The sequence below is a fragment of the Lithobates pipiens genome, unplaced genomic scaffold, assembly GCF_037356315.1.
Source record: "Lithobates pipiens isolate NorthernLeopardFrog02 unplaced genomic scaffold, aLitPip1_a1.2 Scaffold_18, whole genome shotgun sequence".
Lineage (NCBI taxonomy): Eukaryota > Metazoa > Chordata > Amphibia > Anura > Ranidae > Lithobates > Lithobates pipiens.
The window spans coordinates 123,951,331-123,974,838 of record NW_027507758.1 but is presented as its reverse complement, the minus strand read 5'-3'; the positions used below and the strand labels follow the sequence as shown (position 1 = coordinate 123,974,838).

Sequence of the window (23,508 nt, the reverse complement as noted above, 5' to 3'; positions counted from 1 at the left end):
CTAGTGGCCAAATAAAGGGTTAAAAGCGTCCACAAAGCGCCGCTGCCAAAAGCGCTTTTCAGGCGTTTTGCAGGCGCTTCCCATTAATTTCAATGGGAAGGGGCGCTTTAGGAGCGTTGTATTCACCGCTCCAAAAGCGCTGCAAAGAAGCTGCTTGCAGGACTTTTTTTGATGCCCTGCCAGCGCAGAGCCTTAATGTGAAAGCACTTGCAGTTGCGGCTTTTTTCAGGCACTTTACATGTGCTTTTTTTTAAGCTAAAACGCCTGAAAAACGCCCCAGTGTGAAAGGGATCTCAGTGTGAAAGCACTCGGGCTTTCACATTGGGATTGCAGATAAGGCTTCTTTCAAGCGCTTTACAGGCACTTTTTTTAACGCTAAAGCGGCTGAAAAATGCCCCAGAGTGAAAGGGGTCTTAAAGAAAAAAAGAAAACCAATGTACCCATCATATCTAAGGACCATTATGCTGCAGTAATTTGTTTTTGGATTTAGATACGCTATACTTCCAGCCTCTGAGATAAATTCATGGTTGGTGATAAAAAAAACTCTGCTCACATGAATTAAAAAAATAAATAAATGTTAAGTACTGGTTTAAAAAAAGAAACAACACAACTTTTTTTTTTTTTAAATAAGTTTAATTAAAAAGAGGATTTACAGCTAAAATAACACTTTTGGAAATTAATTCTAGCAGCATTCCAAACAGCAGAAAACTTGCCAAGCAAGAGGTAAAACAACTAATAAATAATTTCAGCTGTCCATATGGACAAATTAATAATCACAATAAATTCTTAGCAGTATATGTTCAAAGTATACTGCCTATACTTATGTTGTCCGTCCCGTGCCAAAACGAGGTTTTGATCTGCAAAGAAACACAAGTGCCAATAAGTTACCAAATGAGTGAAAGTTACCAGAGAACAGCAGAGGGCTGCTGACAAAAAAAAGAGTAAACTTAATGTACACGGGGCGTTTTTACAACCTCTCCTGAATGATTCAACTTGACAGATAGTAACCCACGTTTAAAACGCCAGTTTTGCCGAGTTTACATGCCACGTTTAGTGGCGTTTTTTTGCGCGTTTGCGTTTAGAAGAGTTTGAAAAAAATAAATAATATATATATATATATATATATATATATATATATATATATATATATAGAAAGGTCAGTATGGTGGCCTGAAATTATGGGAGGAGCCCGGTGGAATATATAACCAGCCGTCCGCCCGTCTTCCTCGTCGGTTCCGGTGCGCGATACCTGATACGTCAGATATCAAGGGCCGACTATCCTAGACCAGACGCAGAGAGCCCGTTCGTGAGTTCTCGCGTTGTTCGTCTCCGTCTTGACCGTCTTCCCGTTCATCAGCGTCCGTGGGTTTCGCCGTCGGAGTGTCGTCTTACCCATCGAATTTGTCGTTACACGTCGGGCCGGCTGTCGCAGGTAGGGCTTCGGCACCCCCTTTTCGGTTCATGTATTACGATGTCCCTTCAACATTCCCTGAACTCACGAACCGCTCGGATGTTTTACTGTGGCTCTCGTACTCATGTCACTGTTTCTACTTTCGATGTAGTCGTTATCACCTTCAGGCGATTCATTCGCAGGTACGACATTCGAAACCGTTCGTCTCCCCGAGCATTTCTATTTAGTATCGCTCGAATCGTTCGACTCACAGCCGACTGCTTGTTACGACAAAGCAAGCAGTCCGCACGTATCGGTTGGTCTGCTCCAGTTCGAATATATCTCATCATTCATGCAGTTGTGTTATGTATCTCATTTCATCTCATTTCAGTCCCACTCATTTCTACCGTTTTAAATCATTTCTGTCACTAGCCGCGCTCCGGCGCGAATCTTGTCGCACCTCTGGTGCACCGATTCGCTTTGAAGTGCCCCAGGGTTCGGCCTCATTTCTGTACATGCTCCAGAGACTGAGTCACTCGCAGGTTCACGCACGGTTCCGGATTCTTGTCTTTGTCATGGCATACCATTTCTGTCACTTATTACGCTCCAATTCGAATCCTGTCGCATTCTTCTATGCACCGATTCGTCCTGGTGTGCCCAGCTGCTACGCCTCATTTCGGTACATGCTCCAGAGACGGATTCTTTTTTCGTAACCTGCAGTCCAGTCGTTGAATCCGGTCTCTGTCATGGGATATCATTTCTGTCACTTATTACACTCCAATTCGAATCCTGTCACATTCTTTTATGCACCGATTCGTTCTGGTGTGCCCAGCTGCTACGCCTCATTTCAGTACATGCTCCAGAGACGGATTCTTTGTTGTAACCATCAGTCCAGTCGTTGAATCTTGTCTCTGTCATGGCATATCATTTCTGTCACTTATTACGCTCCAATTCGAATCCTGTCGCATTCCTTATGCACCGATTCGTTCTGGTGTGCCCAGCTGCTACGCCTCATTTCAGTACATGCTCCAAAGACAGGATTCATCTGTTTGCTTCAAGGGCTCGTCCTCTGATTCTTGTCTTTGTCATGGGTTTTTCATTTCATTTCACCTATCACGTTCCGGTACGAATAGTCACATCTGTGTACCAAATTCGTCTCGGCGTGCCCCAGGAATGGCCTCATTTCAGTACATGCTCCAGAATCCGTTTCGTGCTCGGTCGCAAGTTGTGGCATGGCGATCCGGATCTCTGTCATGGCAGGTTCTCTCATTTCACTGTCACATACCGCTTCCCGGCTTGGGTCCAGTTGATTCTTCAATGTTTGGATGCCTGCCGGGGGCCTTGCTCCTCGGCCTCATTTCATTATAGATTGCCTCAAAAGGGAAAACACAGCTTCGTTTAGGCGTGTCTCGCTGTTTTCTCCACACACAAGCGTAGACTTCTTGCAATCGTTGCTAACACACATCCAAGCGTAGACTTCTTGCAATCGTTGCAAGCACGCATCCAGACATAGACTTCTCGCAATCATTACAAGCACGCATTCGAGCATAGACCTCTTGCACTTATTACTAGCACGCATTCGAGCATAGACCTCTTGCAATCGTTGCAAGCACGCATTCGAGCATAGACCTCTTGCAATCATTGCAAGCACGCATTCGAGCATAGACCTCTTGCACTCATTACAAGCACGCATTCGGGCATAGACCTCTTGCAATCGCTGCGAGCACGCATTCGAGCATAGACCTCTCGCGATCATTACAAGCACGCATTCGAGCATAGACCTCTTACACTCATTACAAGCATGCATTCAAGCATAGACCTCTTGCAATCATTGCATGCACGCATTCGAGCATAGACCTCTGGCGATCATTGCAAGCACGCATTCGAGCATAGACCTCTTGCACTCATTACAAGCACGCATTCGAGCATAGTTCTCTTGCAATCATGGCAAGCACGCATTCGAGCGTAGACCTCTTGCAATCGTTGCAAGCAGGTGTCCAGGCACAACTTGTTGCAATCATTGCTGGCAGGCACTTTTGGCTTGCTCAATAGATTGCTTTAGGGAAAACCTGGATACCTTCCTAAATGTACGTTGTATTACGGGGTACTTATATTTATAGGTATAGTTGATCCAGGGAAAAATCCGATTGCCTCTCGAGGGGTCAGGAAGGAATTTTTTCCCCGGCTGTAGCAAATTGGCCTATGCTCTGTTGGGGGTTTTTTTTTGCCTTCCTCTGGATCAGCTGCGGGCGTAGAATTGGGTGTGTCGGGTTGTGTGATACCTTATTTATTTTGATTTGGTTGGACCGGATGGACTTCTGTCTTTTCCGGCCTGGCTACCCATGAAGCCTACCATAATTCCTTGCAGTCATTGCAGGCACGAGTCCTGGCACAACTCCTTGCATTAGTTGCAGGCACGCATCCTAGCATAACATCTTGCAGTCGTGGCAAGCACGCATCCTGGGTAACATCTTGCAATCATCGCAAGCACGCATCCAAACATGCATTCAAGCACAACTCCTATAGTCTTCGCAGTGCACATGCGGTAACACGAATTGCTCACAGTCACTACGTATACATCTCCAGTGACAAACTCCCGGGCAATTGTCGCAAGCACATGTTTAAACACAACTTTTAGTCATGCCAAGGCTCGCGACTTAGCATAACTTCTTGCAATCATTCGTTGGCAAGCACGTTCTCAGTGGCACACAAACTGGCTACATGTCATTTTCAGCAGCACTTAATTGGCCACTCGTCTCCTGTGGCTTTTCTTACAAACCACTCACTGTTGTCTGTCTATCCGTCTCTTCCTTAGGACAGTTGAGTTCAGCTTCCGTCCCGCACCAGGATCATGTTGTCACACGCAACTGGCTTCTTCCTGTAGCACGCCCAGGCTATTTCGAGCCAGCGTTCAGCATTTCTTATCCTTACAGTGCACGGAGAGCCATCTGTCGTTACGGCCCATACAGCAAGATCCCCACCACGGGGCATCCAGAGGCATCAGCCCATAGCCAACGGCAAACGCTCGCCATCACAACTGCCATCTTTAGGGGCATATTATATCCTCGCATATTCTCCAGTCTAGTCGTCCAAAAGACACCTACAGTCCCTACACGGCATGTTGAGTTCGCCATGCGCATCATCCCTCAGGGTCGCGCCTTGTGTCACGCCTATTGGTCTTACTGTCCCTCTCACAGGATCCAGAGCAAGTCCTCAGCCTGGATCCCGCGGCAACAGCAGTCCTTGCTATGCGGGAGGAATTCCTATCGTCTGGGAATGGCGTCTCCCTGTTCATTCCCTCCGTGTCTTCCCTTTCGCCCCAGGTGATGACCGACGCAGCGGCCTCCACGGGCTTGCGGCTGTTTTTTGGCCACCTCCGGCTCGCAGCTCCCTGGCCTCCCCAGTTACTGGCAATTCCTGGCTGCACCAAGGCGTCCTCTCTGTTGATTATGTCCTACCTACGTCAACTGGTCCAGCTCTTGTTGTCGTTTCAGTTCAACATCCATTGTTCCTTTATCCACGGTAAGTTCAATCAGGCAGCGGACGCCCTCTCCCGCTTTAACCTTGTCTCTTTTCCGATCAGGTACCCGGAGCCGGACCAACATCAGCAGCTATCCCGGACTGGTCTCAACTAACCCTGGATTAGCCCCTCACCTCCTAGCGGCTACCCAACTTATCGATCACTCCCTTTCCCGCAATACCCTCAAGGCCTATCAGTCAGCCTGGAGGGCCTTTAACCGCTTCATCACGTATCACAGCACAGTGACGTCCCGTGTCAATCAAGTCGTAGCCTTCATTTCCTACTGCCACTCGCAGTTGATGTTATCCGTTAATACGATCCGGCTATACCTGACCGGTGTACAACATTTCACGTCCCTCCAGGACCCTACCGTACCCTCCTTATTTTCTTACCACACCGTTCGGGCTGTTATGCGCAGTGTCCAGAAGCGCCAGCCGATGGCCGGCACCAAACCACCGCCTTTCACAGGAGACGTTCTAGAACTATGTCAGATATCCTGGCCACTTCACCTTTCGGTCTCCACATGAGTGGCATTTACAAGCAGCCGTACACCTGGCCTTCTACGGCTTCTTACGGCCAAGCCAGTTTACTTGTAGTAGCCTCACAGCACGCATGCTGTACAAGCACCACCTGGTCCGATACGAAGACCATTTCATCTTGCACTTAGCAGTCTCCAAGACGCAGCAGCTTGGCTCGGGTATGGACATACACTTCTATAAAACCAACAACCGCTGGTGCCCGGTCACTGTTCTCATCCGCTTGTTGACCTTTTTGGCCAACCAACCAGGAACTGGCCCGCTTCTGCCTTTTCACACGAAACCTCTCAACGCAGCCCAGTTCATGGAGCATGTCAGGATACTCCTGGGCATCCTTCACCTCAATCCTGCTCACTACTCCGGACATTCATTCCGTATCGAAGCAGCTTCTACTGCCTCCCGCCAAGGGGTCCCGGTCCATGTTATCAAGAAATTGGGTAGATGGAAGTCCTCCTGTTTTGCCCGTTACATACCCAATCTGCAAATAGAGATGGCCCAGGCCTTTGTCAAACTCACCCAGTGACAGTCTTGATTCAATAAAGTGCAACCCCTACCTGGATGTTTTGCCCCCTTATTTTGGCATACCGTACGTTAGACCAGGGCACACTTTCAGGTCCATTTCAAGTAAGCGAGTTTATGTTAACCTTGTTTGTCATCCTTATCCGTATCGGTCTGAGGGCTCTGGACCATAAATAGAAAGGCCAGTATGGTGGCCTGAAATTATGGGAGGAGCCCGGTGGAATATATAACCAGCCGTCCGCCCGTCTTCCTCGTCGGTTCCGGTGCGCGATACCCGCCCACCCATCCCCTTTATCAGGGCATTTCTCTAAGCATACTCCTCAAGTGAGTACTCATTTCACCCATTTCATATTCATTTCATTTTAAGGTATGCCCCCTTATTTTGGCATACCGTACGTTAGACCAGGGCACACTTTCAGGTCCATTTCAAGTAAGCGAGTTTATGTTAACCTTGTTTGTCATCCTTATCCGTATCGGTCTGAGGGCTCTGGACCATAAATATATATATATATATATATATATTTGTTCTTTTTCAAAATAGCCAAAAATTAAAAACGCCTGTAAACAAAACGCGGCTAAATGCGTCTTACCTCGTTTGGCGCTTGAAATGCCTCTAAACTCAGCGTCTGAACTAATTTTTTTGCTTTCCAAAAAAGGGCTCTAAACTCACCTGCCTAGAAACTACTCTAAAGGACCCTGTGTACATGTACTGATAAGATAACATAGAGGAGAGTTCAGGAGCAGTTGAGAAAAATGCCCAACTTCTCCTAAATGTCCGTTTACCAGCAGCAGTGTACATTAGGCCTCATGTACACTGCTGCTGGTAAACGGACTTTCAGAGGCAGTTGGATGCATTTTTCAGCTGCCCCTGAACTCATCCAATGTTATCTTATCTTATGTGTACATGTACACAGGTTCATTTAATGTCGTTTTTAGGCAGCTGAGTTTAGAGGCCTTTTTTGGAAAGCAAAAAAATGTGTTCAGACACTGAGTTTAGAGGCATTTCATGCGCCAAACACTTCTGAACGTGGCTAAGCGCAGTAACTCGCGTTAAGCTGCATTTTGTTTACAGGCGTTTTTCATTTTTGGCTATTTTGAAAAAAAAAATTACTTTTTTTTCAAATGCTTCTAAACGCAAACGTGGCTAAACCTGAATAAACGCGGCTAAGCGCAGCATTTAAACGTGGCTAAACGGACGTTTTTTCGTTCAGGAGAGGTTAAACAATGTCCCATGTACATGAAGCCTAAGGCCCCTTTGACACTGCGGTGGTGGGTGTATCGGCGGTAAAGCGCTGTTGTTTTTAGCAGTGCTTTACCGTCAATTTCGCGGCGCTATAGCGGAGCGCTTTTACCCCCGCTAGTGGCCAAGAAAGGGTTAAAACCACAGGAAAAAGCCAGGCTGCCCCATTAATTTCAATGGGCAAGAGGGGTGAAGGAGCGGTGTATACACCACTCCTTCACCGCTTCAAAGATGCTACTAATGGGACTTTTTTTACATCCTGCTAGCGCATCCCTCCAGTGTGAAAGCCTGAGGACAGGAGCGGCTCTTTACAGGCGCTATGCAGGCGTTATTTTTAGCTTTATAGCGCTTGCAAAGCATCCCAGTGTGAGGCAGAAGACAACAAAAAGAGGGAGAAGAACTGGAGAGGGCTAGGAGACATCAGCAGAGAGCGGAAAAGACCCAGAGAGGGGAGAAGAACCAGCAAAGGCAGAAGACGTCGCCAGAAGAGGGAGAAGAGCCGGAGAGGGGAGAAGAAGTCGGAAGAGACCCTGGAGCTGCCTAATAAATTACTTTAAAAACCTGTGTACTGTGTTTTATTTTTGATACATTTTTTTTACGTGAATAGGTAGGGGTCCAATGCACCCCATACTCATTCACCTAGGGTGGGGGGCTGGGATCTGGGGGCCCCCCTTGTTAAAAGGGGCTTCCAGATTCCAATAAGCTCCCCGCCCGCCGACCCCGACAACCAACGGCTAGGGTTGTTGGGAAGAGGCCCTTGTCCTCATCAACATGGGGACAAAGTGCTTTGGGGTGGGGGGGCCCAGGGCCCCCACCTGCCTCAAAGCACCCACCCCCCATGTTGAGGGCATGCGGCCTGGTACGGTTCAGAAGGCTCGCTCATCCCCACTCCCTTTCCTGACCTGCCGTGCTGTGTACACAGATTAGGGTCTGGTATGGATTTTGGGGGGACCCCCACGCAGTCTTTTTGGTGTGGGGGTTCCCCTTAAATCCATACCAGACTGAAGGGCCTGGTATGCTCTTGGAGCGGGAACCCATGCTTTTTTTTTTATTTGGCGTCGAGTTCCCCCTCAAGATCATCAGAGCACAAGTCGCATGCCAAAGTCGGATCAGTTAATTTGGCGATCTGACTTTGATCTGACTTCAGTTATATTCAATATGCTGAAGTAGGATCAACGTCGTAAAAAAGTAGGGCAGGGAAAACTTTGAAGTCAGCACGACTTGAAGTTGTACTAATATGAATGGTAGTCATTGGAAATCATGGGGAATGACTTGCCATACGACTTTGCAGTCCCAAATCTTAGGACAAGTCGTACAAGTGTGAAAGGGGCCTTAAGGATACGTTCGCCTTTGGTAACATGTTACACCCATACTCAGGGTTTCACCCGGGCCGCCTCACTCATTCACAGTGCTCTGTGAATGAAAAACTACAAGGCTTGGCAGCCTTTGCGGTTGTCGGCTGTAGTTTTCAATGAACTACCACGGTGCTATTGAGCGGTGTGGTAGTTCATTGATTGTACCTGCTTGCCCGTATGGGATGTATGGGCACACAGATGCACTGGCAGATCTGCTGAAGACCCACATGGCACCAGCGATCTGCTGAAGACCTGCATGGCACTAGCGATCTGCTAATTGCTGGTGCAATGCTTTACAGGCTCCAAAAAAAAAAAAATGCACATTTTTTTTACCTGTAAAAAAATTGACATTTATAATTTTTTTCTAAAAAGTGAACTTATCCTTTAAATGAAAAAAAAAAAGGTAAGAGTGTATGGGCAGCTTTGGGAACATATTTCCACTGTTCTATAAAATCATGTACTTTACCTAGGGTTCTTCTCTGTGTTACTTTGTCGGCTATTGGTCTGAACAGAGGCTTTGATTTGAGCTTCAAGTCTGGAGTAAATCCCACCTGCATGCTGAGATCAAAAATGTTCAGGATTTATATTATTACACAAATATTTGGAGAATCAGTAATATCCATAAGCAAGCTATTATATCTGTGCACTGTCCACACCTGGAACATACTATTACATATAACAGAGTTTGATATTTAACATCTATATAAAAACTTAAAAAAACCTTCAACAACATAAATAATACAAGGGATGTACAAATTTTGTGATTCTAGGCACACAATATTCATGTTGTAGGGGGCACATGCAAATGAAATAAATTAGTACATTTTCAAGGAATATTCACTATATGACATATATAGACTTAAAGGAAACAAAAGGTCTCTAAAGGGAATCATTGGGAAACGCTTGGATTTGCTTAGTCCACAATGCTAAGGCCTCATGCACACAGGACGGCTAAAAAAACACCAGGAAAAAGCGGCGTTAAGAATGCGTTGTTAGCTGCATTTATGGGTGTTTTTTGGCGTTAGCATTTTTTGCCATTTGTTCAGTAAACAAACTCCCTATAATGTAAAAACGTCAAATGCGGCTAAACGCTTGTTACAGCATATAGCAGTTTTTTGGCATTTTTTTATTTTTACAGCTCAACAGTCTCTGCTCCTGGATGCACAAGCTGTCGTTTTTTCTACTGACCCTAAACGCTTATGCCTCCAAATGCCTCTGAAAGTTTATGTGTACACATAGGCTAACATGGAGGGGTGTTTATAGGTAGTTAAAAAAAAGACGCGCCTAACAGCAGTTGAAAAAACATCCTGTGTGCATGACCCCTTACTGTTACAAAATAAATTCAAAAATCATTTGCGTTTTTCACGAAAGAAATTAAAATTTCAGATTTAGGGGACTGTTGGTAATTCTTTTGAAATGGCTGAATGCTCAACAGATAACAAAAGGTATGCTTTACACACTTAAGTGGGTCTTATGCAAATATGTTATTTGCTGCTTTCAAAATATTTGATAAAAATGTCAGGAAAATAAACTGCAGGTAATATTAGATTGGGCCAGTCTACCCAAAAGTGAGAATTCTGATTATCTGATTTACTGGAAAACAGTTTTGCTGAACATTGGAACCATATGTAGGCAAGAACTTAAGACCAGGCTACTTACTTCTTTCCCATCTTTGGACTTCACACGTTCAAGATCTCCTAGTCTTATTTTGATGAGATGGCCTGTAATTTCAGTCATTCTTCTCTGGTCTGAAACATGGATAAATGACATTTAGCTACATTGTGCACAATTCTTTAGGTTTTTGCACTTCTATAAGCTGTATATAATGGGCTTTATTCACAGAACCAGATCGCATGTGATATTTAGGTGTTTTCCCAAAAACCACATGTGACCCTGAAAATGTGAACGCTGCTTTATGCGGTATTTACCGCATAAATAAAATGCTTGATAAATACCGCATAAAACAGAAGTGAAAGCAATTCACAAATTGACCATTTATTTACCACATTTGATATTTAAGGAACAGGCAGCTGTCGGCATCCTTAACAACCAGTAAACAACCTGGTTGTTAAGGAGCAGGCGGCCAGCCACTTCTTTAACAACTGATGAGTCATCAGCTTAAAGTAAAAGAAACCAATTACAAAAAAAAAAACATGAAACAAAGTGTCATGAGCCCCCCCCCCCCCCCCCAAATCCATACCAGGTCCTTTGGGTCTGGTATACATTTTGAACGGAACCCCCATACCAACATTTTTAAAAAATGTGCCATTCTCCCAAAATCCATAACAGACCCTTATCCGACCATTCAGCCTGGCAGGTCAGGAAAAGGAGGGGATGGGAGAGTGCCCACCCTCTTGAACCATACCAGGCCACATGCCCACAACATGAGGGGGAGCTTTGGGGCAGGAGGGCTCTGCCCCCCCAAAGCACCTTATCCCCATAGTAAGGGCCTCTTCTCAACAACCCTGGCCGGTGGTTGTGGGGATCTGTGAGCAAGAATCATAACTGCTTAATTAACAAGGAGGCCCCCAGATCCCATGTGAATGAGAATGGGGTACACAGTACACCTACTCCTTCACCGAAAAAAAAGTGCAGTGTAAAAAAATTAGACATTAGACAGTTTTTGACCTTAGTCTTCTATGTAAAAAATAAAATAAAAAATGTGGTGATCCTGCCCCCTTGTGATGTCGTCGGCAGGGGCATGCTGGGTCGATGGCATCACAAGGGGAAGAGGCCATCTGGTAATGTCACCGGGTGGCCCCGCCCCTTCGTTATTTAAGAATGGTCAGGCAGTGGCGCTGCCTGATGGCGGGAGCTTTTGGCGCATGTTGACCTTTTTTTTTTTTCTCGGGTCGGCAGTGGTGGCGGGGGTCATGATTAATGATGGATCTACACCGTAAGACATTTTTAAAAAAAATTTTTTAAAAGACATTACACTTTTTTTTGGGGTGAATGAGTAAGTACCCCATATTTATTCACATACAGGAGGGGCTGGGATCTGGGGGGCCCCTTGTTAAAGGGGGCTTCCTGATCCTAATAAACCACCCTACCTGCAGGCCTCAACAACCAGCCAGGGTTGTGAGGAAAAGGCCCTTGCCCTCATCAACATGGGGACAAGGTGGTTCGTCACTCGTCCCCTCCTTTTCTTGGGATGCGGGCCTGCATGCTTGGATAAGGGTCTGGTATGGATTTTGAGGGGGGGGGGGGCCCAGATCATTTTTTTTTTATTTAAGTGAGGGGTTCCCTCCAAAATCCATACTAGACCCGATCGTGGAACCCACACAGTTTTTTCACATTTTCCAATTGTTTCCCTTACTTTCAGCTGTCAGTGGTTAACCAGCCGCAGCCAGCTCCTCAACAACCATACTGTTTAGCGGTTGTTAAGGATGCGGGCGGAAACCCGCTCCTTAACAACACCTATTTATTAATTTTAGTAGCTTTTTTTGTGAATGCCAAAAAACGTTTTGAAAAATGCTGTGTGGTATCTTACCGGATACTCAGTTGTAGTAAGATTCCACTTTGTGAATGGGGCCCATAGTAAGACAAGGTACAGAAAATTCACAATACAAGCTGAAGTTTCTACGAGACCCTGTCACCACAGTATGAGGAAAGATTGCCGATCCAGATGCTCCAGACCCTTTGTCACCACAGGGTCACTTCTACAAACCAGGCAGACTGAAATAGAAGAGGCTATATACTTACCTTTTTGATGGGTTGAAATGCGATCCTTTTGCTGCTCCCCAGCCGCCGCATGTATGTCACAGTTCCAGGTGTGTAGAAAACCGGCTGCCCACTGCACACTGTAGCTCTTCCCGCCAGCTTGTATGTCACTACAGGACATAGGAGCTGACAGCAGAAAATGCAGCATGAGATGGTGTATCAGGTACTATATTGCCTGAAGTACTGCATTGGCTGGGGAGCAACATAGCAGGCTTTTCAACACACAGGCAGCTAAAAAAGTAAGTATATTTCTTCTTCTATTACAAGTTGTCTTGTTTGTAGAAGTGACATTGTGGTGACTGGGAAAGGCTTTTCATAGGGGTTGGAATGGAAAATTGTGTTATTTCACCAACTTTCACCCATCAATGTCCACAATGATGGTAGATGATTTAAGAAGACAGAAGGTGGCCAGGATCTACTCAGAACTGAAACATCAGTTTTAGCTGGACTCTCCCTTTAAGCACTAAATGTGATAATCATACAAACCTTCTTCTCTCTGAGCATCTTGGTTAAACCTCAAAGAACGAGATGCATCCCATTTACTTCTCTGCACACTCACCCTGTTAAACAGATAAAACAGATTATAACAAAATATACCATACATATCATTCTAAGGCTTAAACTCAAGAGAATAATGTGCTGAAAATACTTACGTAAATGGAGATGAGTCTCGAGATGACTGTTAAGAAATCGAAAAATGTATTATTTGATCACATTAGTACTGGATTCTTTTACATTCCTAAATTATATTTTAAAAGCATAAAATGCATTAGGCTCGATAAACTAAAAAAATGCAATTTCTTGAATTGGATTGCTTTCTGAAATGTTAAAATGATTCATCATTCCTAAATCATTGTTTTCTTTTTTACATTTATGAGAAAGAGGACACTATCTTTAAATGAATACTAAGTAATGCTATTCTATATTCTATAATGCTGATTACACAATAAAGGTTCATTTTATTATTTCATCTATTTTTACAATTATACATACATACTGGGGGGAGATTTACTAAAACTGGAGCACTCAGAATATAATGCAGCTGTGCATGGTAGCCAATCAGCTTCTAATTTCAGCTTGTTCAATTAGGCTTGGACAATAATACCTGAAAGTTGCACCAGATTTTGCACTCTCTGGTTTTATTAAAATTCCCCCCAAACTTCCCGAATCAAATCACATTACTCTCAGTTTATCAAGCTCTTTAAACAAAGAGTGAGTGCCAGCTCAGTTGGGGCTTGCCCTGTTTCCATCCCTAAAGTTAGAGGTTTCTGAAAGCCATAGTCATAACCCAGGTAATCTGTGTGCAACAAACATTATCGTATCATGACGTGAAAGCCCTGCCACACTACTATTCCTCTAATGCCGTGTACACACGACCAGACTTTCCGGCAGATTAGGTCCGACGGTTTTCCCGACGGACTTTCGCCGGACTTCCGACGGACTTTCCGAACGAACGGACTTGGACACACACGATCACACCAAAGTCCGACAGATTGGACCGTGATGACGTACGACCGGACTAGAATAAGGAAATTCATAGCCAGTAGCCAATAGCTGCCTTAGGGTCAGTTTTCGTCCGTCAGACTAGCATACAGACGAATGGATTTTTCGACCGGACTCGAGTCCGTCGGAAAGATTTGAAACATGTTCTAAATCTAAAGTCCGTCTGATTTTTAGACAGCAAAGGTCCGATGAAGCCCACACACAATCACATTGTCCTACGGATTTGTTCCGTCGGACCTTTGCTGTCAAAGTCCGGCCATGTGTACACGGCATAACACATTTCCTCCAAGTATAGGGTTTACTCTTCAAGAACTTTAATGTTCCCAATTGCTCCTAAACACCATCATATAATTCATCATGTTAGGCAGTATATAATTGTATGCAAATATGAAGTAGGAGATTTTAGGAAAGAATTATTATAACTGTGATCAAGACATAGAAAACAACATCTGGGGTATCAATGCCAATACATCTAACAATAAAGCCTTCCAGAACTTAAGAGAGGAAAACAATAGATATTACTGTATGTGTAAAGCTGGATTCTGAATGTTCTGTGTGCACTGAAGCATGTATGGTAAGACATATGCATAGTTGTTAATGGGTATATTTCTTAGTCACATTAGAATGCAGCACGTAGACTTGAACCAGCAAATTAGAAAAAATAAATAAATAAAGGTATTTCTACTTGAAGTGCATTTTATGCAGCAAAATATATGAATTTAGCTGCCTGGAAATAGAAAGTTGTGAATCGGCCCACAATATACAGCTATATCAAATTATCATAACTAGATATAATTGTATAATGACAAATGATATCCACCATTGAGCTGCCTTGTGCTTTGGAGGAATTGGTTATAAAATTATACCTAACAGCATTATAGATTACATAATATTCACCTCTCCAACACTCTCCTCTTTTGAGGTACATTGCATTCAGGGCCAGTACAAGGGAGGGGCGGGAGGGACAGGTGCCCCGGGCGGAGTGTGGGAGGGGGCGGGTTGTTAGCAGGCAGAAGAGTATCACTATCCTATGCTCCATGATGCCGCTAAAGCCTTCACCAAAAGAGAGTGGCAGATGCGCACTTCCTGATTGCCGAACTCCTCTGAGGCAGCGGGCACTCCTCTTTTTAGAAAGGGAGAACGCCCTCTCTCCCCACTCTCTCCCTGGGATCCTGTTAGTGTAACTGGCTGAGTTGGGGCTTTCACAGTAAGAGCTGCAGAACTGGTGGGTGGAGCTAGACGAGACGAATACACAGGAGCACCAATCGCTGCTTCCTGCCCAGCACACTGCAGAGCTCTCCCCCCCATTTTCCTGAGAGGACAGATGGCAGACTGAACCTTCTCCCTGTGAGTCCTGACCTTCTCTGCCTCCCACCCTATACTATGCCCTCTGTAAACCTGCCCTGCACCTTGCATTGCAGGTTTACTAAGAGAGAGAGTAAATTTCTTGAATAGGTTAGGAATATACTGGGACCTCAGAGGTGCTCCATAGATGTATTCCACATACACATCTTTTTAAATAAGATATAGGGCCAGTTCCCACTGCTACGTTGTCCAAGATTGGATGTGATTCGCACCTCACTGCAGTGCAAATCACATGCGATTTCTGTGCGATGCGATTTCAGCCATACAGATAGTATGGTTGAATTTGCATTGCATTCGGACCAAACTCATACAGGTCCCTTTTTTTGGTCTGCAGCAGAATCGGATCGCATGGGTGTTCACACCATGAAATCCGATTCCTGCCTGAGCTTGCAAATCAGACTGTAATATGCAAACTGATTTGGGGGTATCATTAACTTTTAAATGACACTCCAAGCAGTTCGCATAGGGCAGTGCGAACTGCTGCCGGGAGACGTGATGCAGGAACCTGCAGTAGAGTTGCAGCGTTCCCGCATCGCAGCAGTGGGAACCGGCACTAAATGTGCATATGAAATACGTCTATGTAGCACCTCAGAGGTCCCAGTATATTCCTCCTAACCTATTCAAATATTTAGGTATAAACAGCAATAAATGTGATTGCATAATAGGGCCAACTCCAGGAAAGTAAAAAAAAAGTCCAGCCTTGCAGTGTATGTGTACGTACCTCATTCCATGTTCCAGCCAGCTCCAGTGCTCTCTTCCTCCACTCAAAGCCATGACATCACATATCATACAGGACAGGAACATTAACCCTGTATGGAGGCTGGAGTGCGACCACAGCCAGTAACTTGGAAGCTGAAGGGGACAAGTCACAGCACTGGAGGAAGCCTGCTGGTGCAAGGAACAAGGTAAAGCTGGCTACACAAAGTTTGAGATTTGTCTAGTTCAGCAGGGACTGGCTGAATTTCAATCTGAGTGTAGTTTAGCTAATCCCCTGTTAGAAGCCAATCACTGGATCAGCTTCTGTTGAACAGGACTGCTGGAAAACCTTGTTCAATCAGCGACTTGCAGCCAAGTGGCAGTGCAAGCACTAGTGCAGCACTAAGTGTATTCTGACAGGGGGTCCCCTGGGTCAAAATACAATGTCCCTGCATATTTCTGCATCCACATCACTTGAGTAGATGCAAGAACCATCAGCCAAGAATAATCAGATTCATCAGTCAGCAATATGAACAAAAAAAAAAAACTGTGCACGTTGTTGGAAGGCAAAATGGTTTAACCACTTAAGCCCCGGACCATTTGGCTGGCCAAAGACCAGACCACATATTTTTTCCTCAGTTTAGGCCGTATTCTTCTACATATTTTTGGTGAAAAAAATTGCAATAAGCGTATATTGATTGGTTTGCGCAAAAGTCATAGCGTCTACAAAATAGGGGATAGTTTTATGACATTTTTATTAATATTTTTTTTTTTACTAGTAATGGTGGCGACCAGCGATTTTTATCGTGACTGTGACATTATGGCAGACACGTCGGACAGTTTTGACACATTTTTGGGACCATTGGCATTAATACAGCAATCAGTGCGTTTAAAATTGCATTGATTACTGTAAAAATGTCACTGGCAGTGAAGGGGTTAACACTAGGGGTTAGTGAAGGGGTTAATATGTATCCTAGGGAGTATTCTAACTGAAGGGGGGGTGGGACTGTGCAGGGAAACTAACAGATCGCTGTTCATACTCTGTATGAACAGACGATCTGGCAGGTCACTGCTCAGAGAACTGGAAACTGTGTGTTTACACACACAGCTCCCGGTTCTCCGTGTGCCCACCGGGTATTCGCATTGGCTTGGGGAGCGAGCGCGCACGCCCTAGTGGCTGTTTATGCTACCGACATAGCATAATGGCGATTTGCGCAGCCGAACCATGCTGCTGCAGTACAACTGCGGCGGCTGGTCGGCATGCGGTTAATATGATATTTCTGGTATTTTATTCCTTGGTTGATACAGGCAGATGACCCCAAGTTAGAATGTAACCAGTTACATTCCAGAGCTTTGTAGCTGAATGCTTGGCTCCAGAACGTCTGTTGCTTACAATACACTGCAAGCAATCTTCAAAGGGAGTCATGGCTGCCAGGATGATTGATGACGGTGGGTGACAAAGATCAAACAGGCACCCAGTGATGATACATGGACAATGCTGCCCCTAGAGGCCAATACAGCAGGACAGACAGTAATATAATATATTAAAAGGACTACCTCTTGGCAATATCTCATTGGATGGGAGGTTAGTGGGAGTGGTTAAGAATGGGTCTGAATGAATGTGTAAAAAGGGAAAAGCATTGTGTTAAGTATCTTTGATATTCTTGTATTATATGTTCTGTTGGTGTTTGTTTTGTAATATCTTCCTTTAGTATTTTCATGTTAGCGTTTCCTATTTTCTTGTGAAATAGATAAGACTTTGTTTTATTAGCGTGCTTGGATTCATAGCTAACCTTGTATTATTGTGATATCAACAGTAACATGTGATCAGAATTTTAATAGACTAGCTAACTATAGGAATAGAAAAGTTAATACATAGGAGCAATAGATAGAGGGAATCCGTAACCACCCTTGAATAATATTTATCTGCACCAAATGACTTCACATATGTACCAGCTTAAATGATAAATTCACATTTTAGAACATGTTACACCAGTATTCAGGATGTAACATGTTCTAGTTGACCTTCTCACCTCTTCAGTGACTCCCCCCCCCCTTCAGTGTAACAGCAGGCAGAGGTTCTTCTCCCCTCACCTGTTGTCACATTTTGAAAACAGCATGGCTGTGCAAGACTACAAGTCCTGTCCACCACTACGGGAGGCAGACTTGAAATCTAAATGAACTGCAAGCACACTGATCAACACATCTGTATTTAATTCACACGGCCTACAGCTCTGCAATGACAGTTTGTAAAGAGGTATGGGCACAGAGCTTAAGGCAGTTTGTGCAGGAGCCGGACATTGCACAAGTGGTCTGCTGAACATGGGTGCAATACTTTGTAGGCTACTGTTTTAAAAAAATAGTAAATGCTAATTTTTTTTACTAGCAAAAATATGTGCATATCTTATCATTTAATTAAAAATGAACCTAGCCTTTAAGTATTTATACCTTAATCCTCTGCCCCTAAACTAAATGAGCATTTAACCCATGCAGTACGGGGGCCCTACTGCAAGGGTGGATTTTGTTTTATTTTCCAGGTATTCCAGGCTTTATTATGTATGATAATGTCAGAGAAGACACTTGGGTCAGGAAGGAACATAAATGGGTTCTGCATTTGAGAATTTTTTTTTCTCAATAGAATTTTATTAAGCATAAGGAAATAACAATTTACAATAACACATTAAAACGTGTTATGACGTGTGTTTACAAAACACTTTGTAATGGCTTTATGGATACATCTGTGTTTGTGTGTACTGTATACATGAAATGCCTCATAGGGGATACTGCGGTGCACTAGGGTGTATATACTCATTATCTCTGCACTAGTAGTTTACCCACTTTTGACTCCTGCACATTGTATATTACATAAACCATACCCTTACACCCTGTACTTTTATCCACTCCTGACTGCTTCACTCTGTACATTATTTTTGCTCCTGACCTTTTGTAATTTATCTAATCTTGACCTCTGCACGCCATACATAAGTATAATGATCAGGTATGGGTAAGATGATTGGTCATGCATAAAACAGGGTAGGGAGGCACACCTTGACATGTTCGCCATGGGCGCTGGATGACCTTGTCACAGCACTGATTGTATCCATCTATTTTCTCCTGTTTCTCTAAGGCCGCGTACACACGGGCGGACTGTTCGCCCAACTTTGTCCGCTGAACAGTGTTTCAGCGGACAGTCCGCTCATGTGTGGGCTTCAGCGGACAGTTTCAGCGGACAGTCTGACGAACAAAGTTTTTCGGAATTCCCGTAAGACAGTCCGCTGAAACTTGGTTTGAGCGGACAGTCCGCTTGTGTGTAGGCTTGTTCGACAAACTAAGTTTCGCGCATGCTCAGAAAGGATTTACACGGCGAAGGTTGCATTGCAGTGTATTGGACGTCATATTTTTTGTCCCGTCGTACGTGCCGTTCACGTCATCGCGCACGCTTTCAGCAGACTGTTCGTTCATCGTGTGTGGTCAAGTCCGCTCATGCAAATTTCGAGCGGACTGTTTGTCGGATTGTTTGACAAACTAAGTTGGGCGAACAGTCCGCCCGTGTGTACGCGGCCTTAAGCCGCGTACACACGGGCGGACTGTTCGCCCAACTTAGTCCGCTGAACAGTGTTTCAGCGGACAGTCCGCTCGTGTGTGGGCTTCAGCGGACTGTTTCAGCGGACAGTCTGACGAACAAAGTCTTACGGAATTTCCGTAAGACAGTCCGTTCAAACTTGGTTTTGTCCGTCCAAACTTGGTTTCAGCGGACAGTCCGCTCGTGTGTAGGCAAGTTGGACGGACTAAATATCGCACATGCTCAGAAAGGGTTTACACGGCCGAAGGTTGCATTGCAGTGTATAGGACGTCGTTTTTCTAGTCCCGTCGTACGTGCTGTACACGTCATCACGCACGTTTTCAGCGGACTGTTCGTTCATCGTGTGTGGTCAAGTCCGTTCATGCTAATTTTGAACGGACTGTTTGTCGGATTGTTTGATGAACTTAGTTGGGCGAACAGTCCGCCCGTGTGTACGCGGCCTAAGACTTGCTGTCATCTACCGGCCCCCTGGACTGGTATCAACCTTCCTTGATGACTTCTCTGCCTGGCTACCCTACTTTATCTCTTCTGAAATCCTCACAATCATTCTCAGCGACTTCAACATCCCTGTTAATGCTAATACTACTACTGCTTCTAAACTTCTCGGGCTAACCTCATATCTTGACCTGAAGCAATGGATACAAGCTCCTTCACGCTCCAATGGCAACACCCTTGCCCTTGTCTTCTCCTATCTATACGCTCCGTGCAACCTCTCCAACAATTCTCTCCCACTCCCTGATCACCACCTTATTAGTTTCGCTCTCTCCCTATCTTCCACCTCCTCTCACTTCACCTTTGCCACCTCAACCCTTCTCTTCTCTACTCTGCTACTGACCATCTAAATGACAAAATGTCAACCCTGTCCTGCTCCAATCTAGCCACTTCCATCAGTTCACTGTCCTCCTCCCTAGACAAGCTCGCCCCCTCCCTACCTGCTAATCAGGCACCGACCACTAAAATACTGGCAAACAGACAACACCAGAAGCCTCAGAAAATGTAGCCGCACTCTTGAGTGTCTGTGGTGTAAGTCTAAGTCCCAGGAAGACTTCAACCAATATAAATCTGCTCTCCTAAAATACTATTCCTGCCTCCTTACTGCCAAAGCAGACCTATTTTATTACTCTCATTAACACATTCTCATCTAGCTCCTGTCAACTACTCTCTACCTTTAACTTTCTACTCTGTCCTCCACTGCCTCTACCCACTAACTCCCTCACTTCCCAGGAGATCGCCAATCACTTCAAATATAAGATTGATACAATTAATGAGGAGATCTCCAATGCACAGAAACTTCCCCCACTTAACACCCCATTTAAACAGGTACAGTCATTACGTCCCACGTTCAACCTTGCTGATATTAACAAGGTTGCTGAACTTTTTTCTAACACCCATCTAACCACCTGCCCCCTGGATCCTGCTCTCTCGCAAATGCTACACTCACCTTCTGACTCTATTCTACACTCTCTAACTCACATCTTTAACCTCTCCCTCCGTTCTGACATCTTCCCCAACTCTCTAAAACATGCGCTAGTGACCCCCATCCTTAAAAAGTCCTCACTGGACTCCATCAATCTTCACAACCTAAGTCCCATCTCCTTACTCCCCTTCTTCTCCAAACTCTTTGAACTTCATTCCTCCCAGGATCTCCTGCTTTCTAGCTCCCTTGTCACCCCATCCCATGATTGTCTCCAGGATTTCTCCTGAGCCTCTCCCCTCCTCTGGAATGCTCTACCCCAATATAGTTACATAGTTAGTAAGGTTGAATAAAGATACCAGTCCAACCTGAGTGAGTGTCTACAATTGTCCCAATCCCTGTACATTGCACACTCAAATCGGTCTCCACCCTCAATCCAAGGTCCCCATTCATATACTAGGGCCAATTTTGGACAGAAACTAATTAACTTACCTGCATGTCTTTGGAGTGTTGGAGGAAACCAGAGTACCCAGAGGAGAGCCACGCAGGCACAGGGAGACCATTTAAACTCCAGGCAGGTAGTGTCATGGTTGGGATTTGAACCAGTGACCCTTTTTACTGCTAGGCAAGAGTGCTAACCACTACACCACTGTGCCACCCAAATATGTCTGACTATCTCCTACTTTGTTCACTTTCAGAAGATTCCTGAAAACACATCTCTTCAGGGAAGCCTATCTGGCCCCACCTAACAACTGTACATTATTTTCTCCATCAGCACATCCCCCCACAGTTATTACCACTTGCATCTCTTGACCCTCCCTCTTAGATTGTAAGCTCTAATGATTCCTACTGTTTTAACGACTTTTTTTTGTTGTACTGTCTACCCTCAATTTGTAAAGAGCTGCATAAACCGTCAGTGCTATATAAATCCTGGATTATAATAATAATAATATGATACTGTACTCTAACTATGGTTCCCAAGAGAGTCACCCCCTAGCATTCCTTGCACCTTTGGAACCATTTTTTGGACATATTGAAAGTCTCTGCAGCCTGGAAGCTAAGGATAAGTAAAAAGCATCCATCACTTTACATAGTTTAGAGAAGAACATGGTGGAACTTGGAGCTCTGAGTAAGCATGGACAGTTGTCACACCAGCTAAGTAATCTTCTTGTCTATGGCTAGTTTAACTGATGGTAGTAAGTTCACAGGCTTAGAATGTCATGTTAAAAGGATGCTTCAGTGTTACAGAGCAATATGGAAATGAAGAACAGGATCAAGTATTTACCTTTTCTTGTGTTTTTTCTTTTTTATGAATACTAGGTGAAGATACTTGTTTTTTGGGTTGCCTACTGAACTTCTTTGGTTTCTCTTTTCTCCCTGCTAAACAGAGTTGTGTTTAAGTAAGGTCATTTCATTAAAATTTTAATTTCAAATAATAATAATAAAATAAAATAAAAACACTGATCCCACGCATCATACTGTAGAATTAGTAAGAATATTAACAGGAATGTTGATAAACAAGGCTGAAGGATGATCCCTGGTGACCACAAAGGGCTTTAATTCATGCGGAAATAAAAAATCAAGCCCAACGCTTGCACTCAAAGCTAAGCAGTGAATTTGATCGCTTCTCAGCTAAAAGCAAGAGTACACTATTGGGTTTGTTGGATTCCTACTGGCATCTCTAAAGTACAAGGTGTGCTTCCAAACACTGAAACACACTCCAGAAACTATCCAGGCATTTAGATTCTGATGAGTTGTTAATAGTGATTGAAAAAAAAAAAGCTGTCAATTCCTTCGATCAAGCATATACCCATCATAATGATTATCAGTGTGTGCCGTAGGCATAATAAGGGCGATTGCAGAGGAGTGCCTGTCCAAAAAAGAGTCTCACTTGCTGAGTTTTATAGTTGTTTATGGAAGATAAAAGTAAACAAATAAAGCTAACACATTTCAAGGGAATTACCTCCCCCTTCTTTAGGACTAGTACTGTAAATAGAGAGAAAGAAACATGATAAAAACCTATAGCCAATAAACTATAAATATCATCAAGTGAGAGTTTTTTGAACATTGTGTGCTCCTCTCCAATTGCCCAAGTTTACCCCATGGTAACGCCTCCATTGTAGTTACCAGAAAGGTAGCAGCCCTAGACCTCAACAGAGTCTATCAACCACCACCTACCATTGGGAAACAATCCATTGGAAGCAATTACCTCGATACCCTCCACACAGTAACTTGCCGCTAGGCAGCCTCGAGCGGCACCAGTCCAGCACTGTCTTCCACTCAAACTTGTTTGGTTCAGCCAAATCAGAAGACACTGATATTATGTCTATGGATCAAGGATTTCTCACAGCTTATTGGCAATTCATATGCATCTCATTTACATGGACACTGATTACATGGACACTTTAAATTTTATACAAAAATATGAAATACTAAATTAAACAATGCAAAAGCTAAAATAGCTGTGTCATTGACGTTAAATGACATTTAACAGTATACCAAGTCTACCTTTCTTCTTTGACACTTCTTCTTCATCTCCAACCTCATCTTCAGTCACCTCAGATCCAGTAGTATAATCTTCCTCTTCTGATAGTAATGACTGTTGCTTCTAGAAGAAGACATGTCTTGATTAAAGTACAACCATAGGAATGTGAACATTGGGACATA

At 44.2% G+C, this 23,508-nt stretch overlaps 1 protein-coding gene across 5 annotated transcripts in view; it reads right to left on the bottom strand.

The window, feature by feature from the left end:
* Window positions 1–627: 627 nt before the first annotated feature.
* SANBR (SANT and BTB domain regulator of CSR) overlaps window positions 628–23,508 on the bottom strand; it is a 70,492-nt gene continuing 47,611 nt past the window's right edge. For 2 of the 5 annotated variants that reach the window (XM_077486063.1, XM_077486067.1), the window contains 7 exons: window positions 23,350–23,449; window positions 22,127–22,221; window positions 12,934–12,959; window positions 12,767–12,840; window positions 10,220–10,308; window positions 9,027–9,118; window positions 629–857 (listed from right to left, as the gene is read on the bottom strand). In XM_077486063.1, coding sequence (XP_077342189.1) covers window positions 821–857; window positions 9,027–9,118; window positions 10,220–10,308; window positions 12,767–12,840; window positions 12,934–12,959; window positions 22,127–22,221; window positions 23,350–23,449 — 513 coding nt within the window. In that variant the 3' untranslated portion in view covers window positions 629–820. Of the gene's footprint in view, window positions 858–9,026; window positions 9,119–10,219; window positions 10,309–12,766; window positions 12,841–12,933; window positions 12,960–22,126; window positions 22,222–23,349; window positions 23,450–23,508 lie in introns of all 5 variants that reach the window. The other 3 variants (XM_077486065.1, XM_077486066.1, XM_077486064.1) reach the window with 3 other exon arrangements.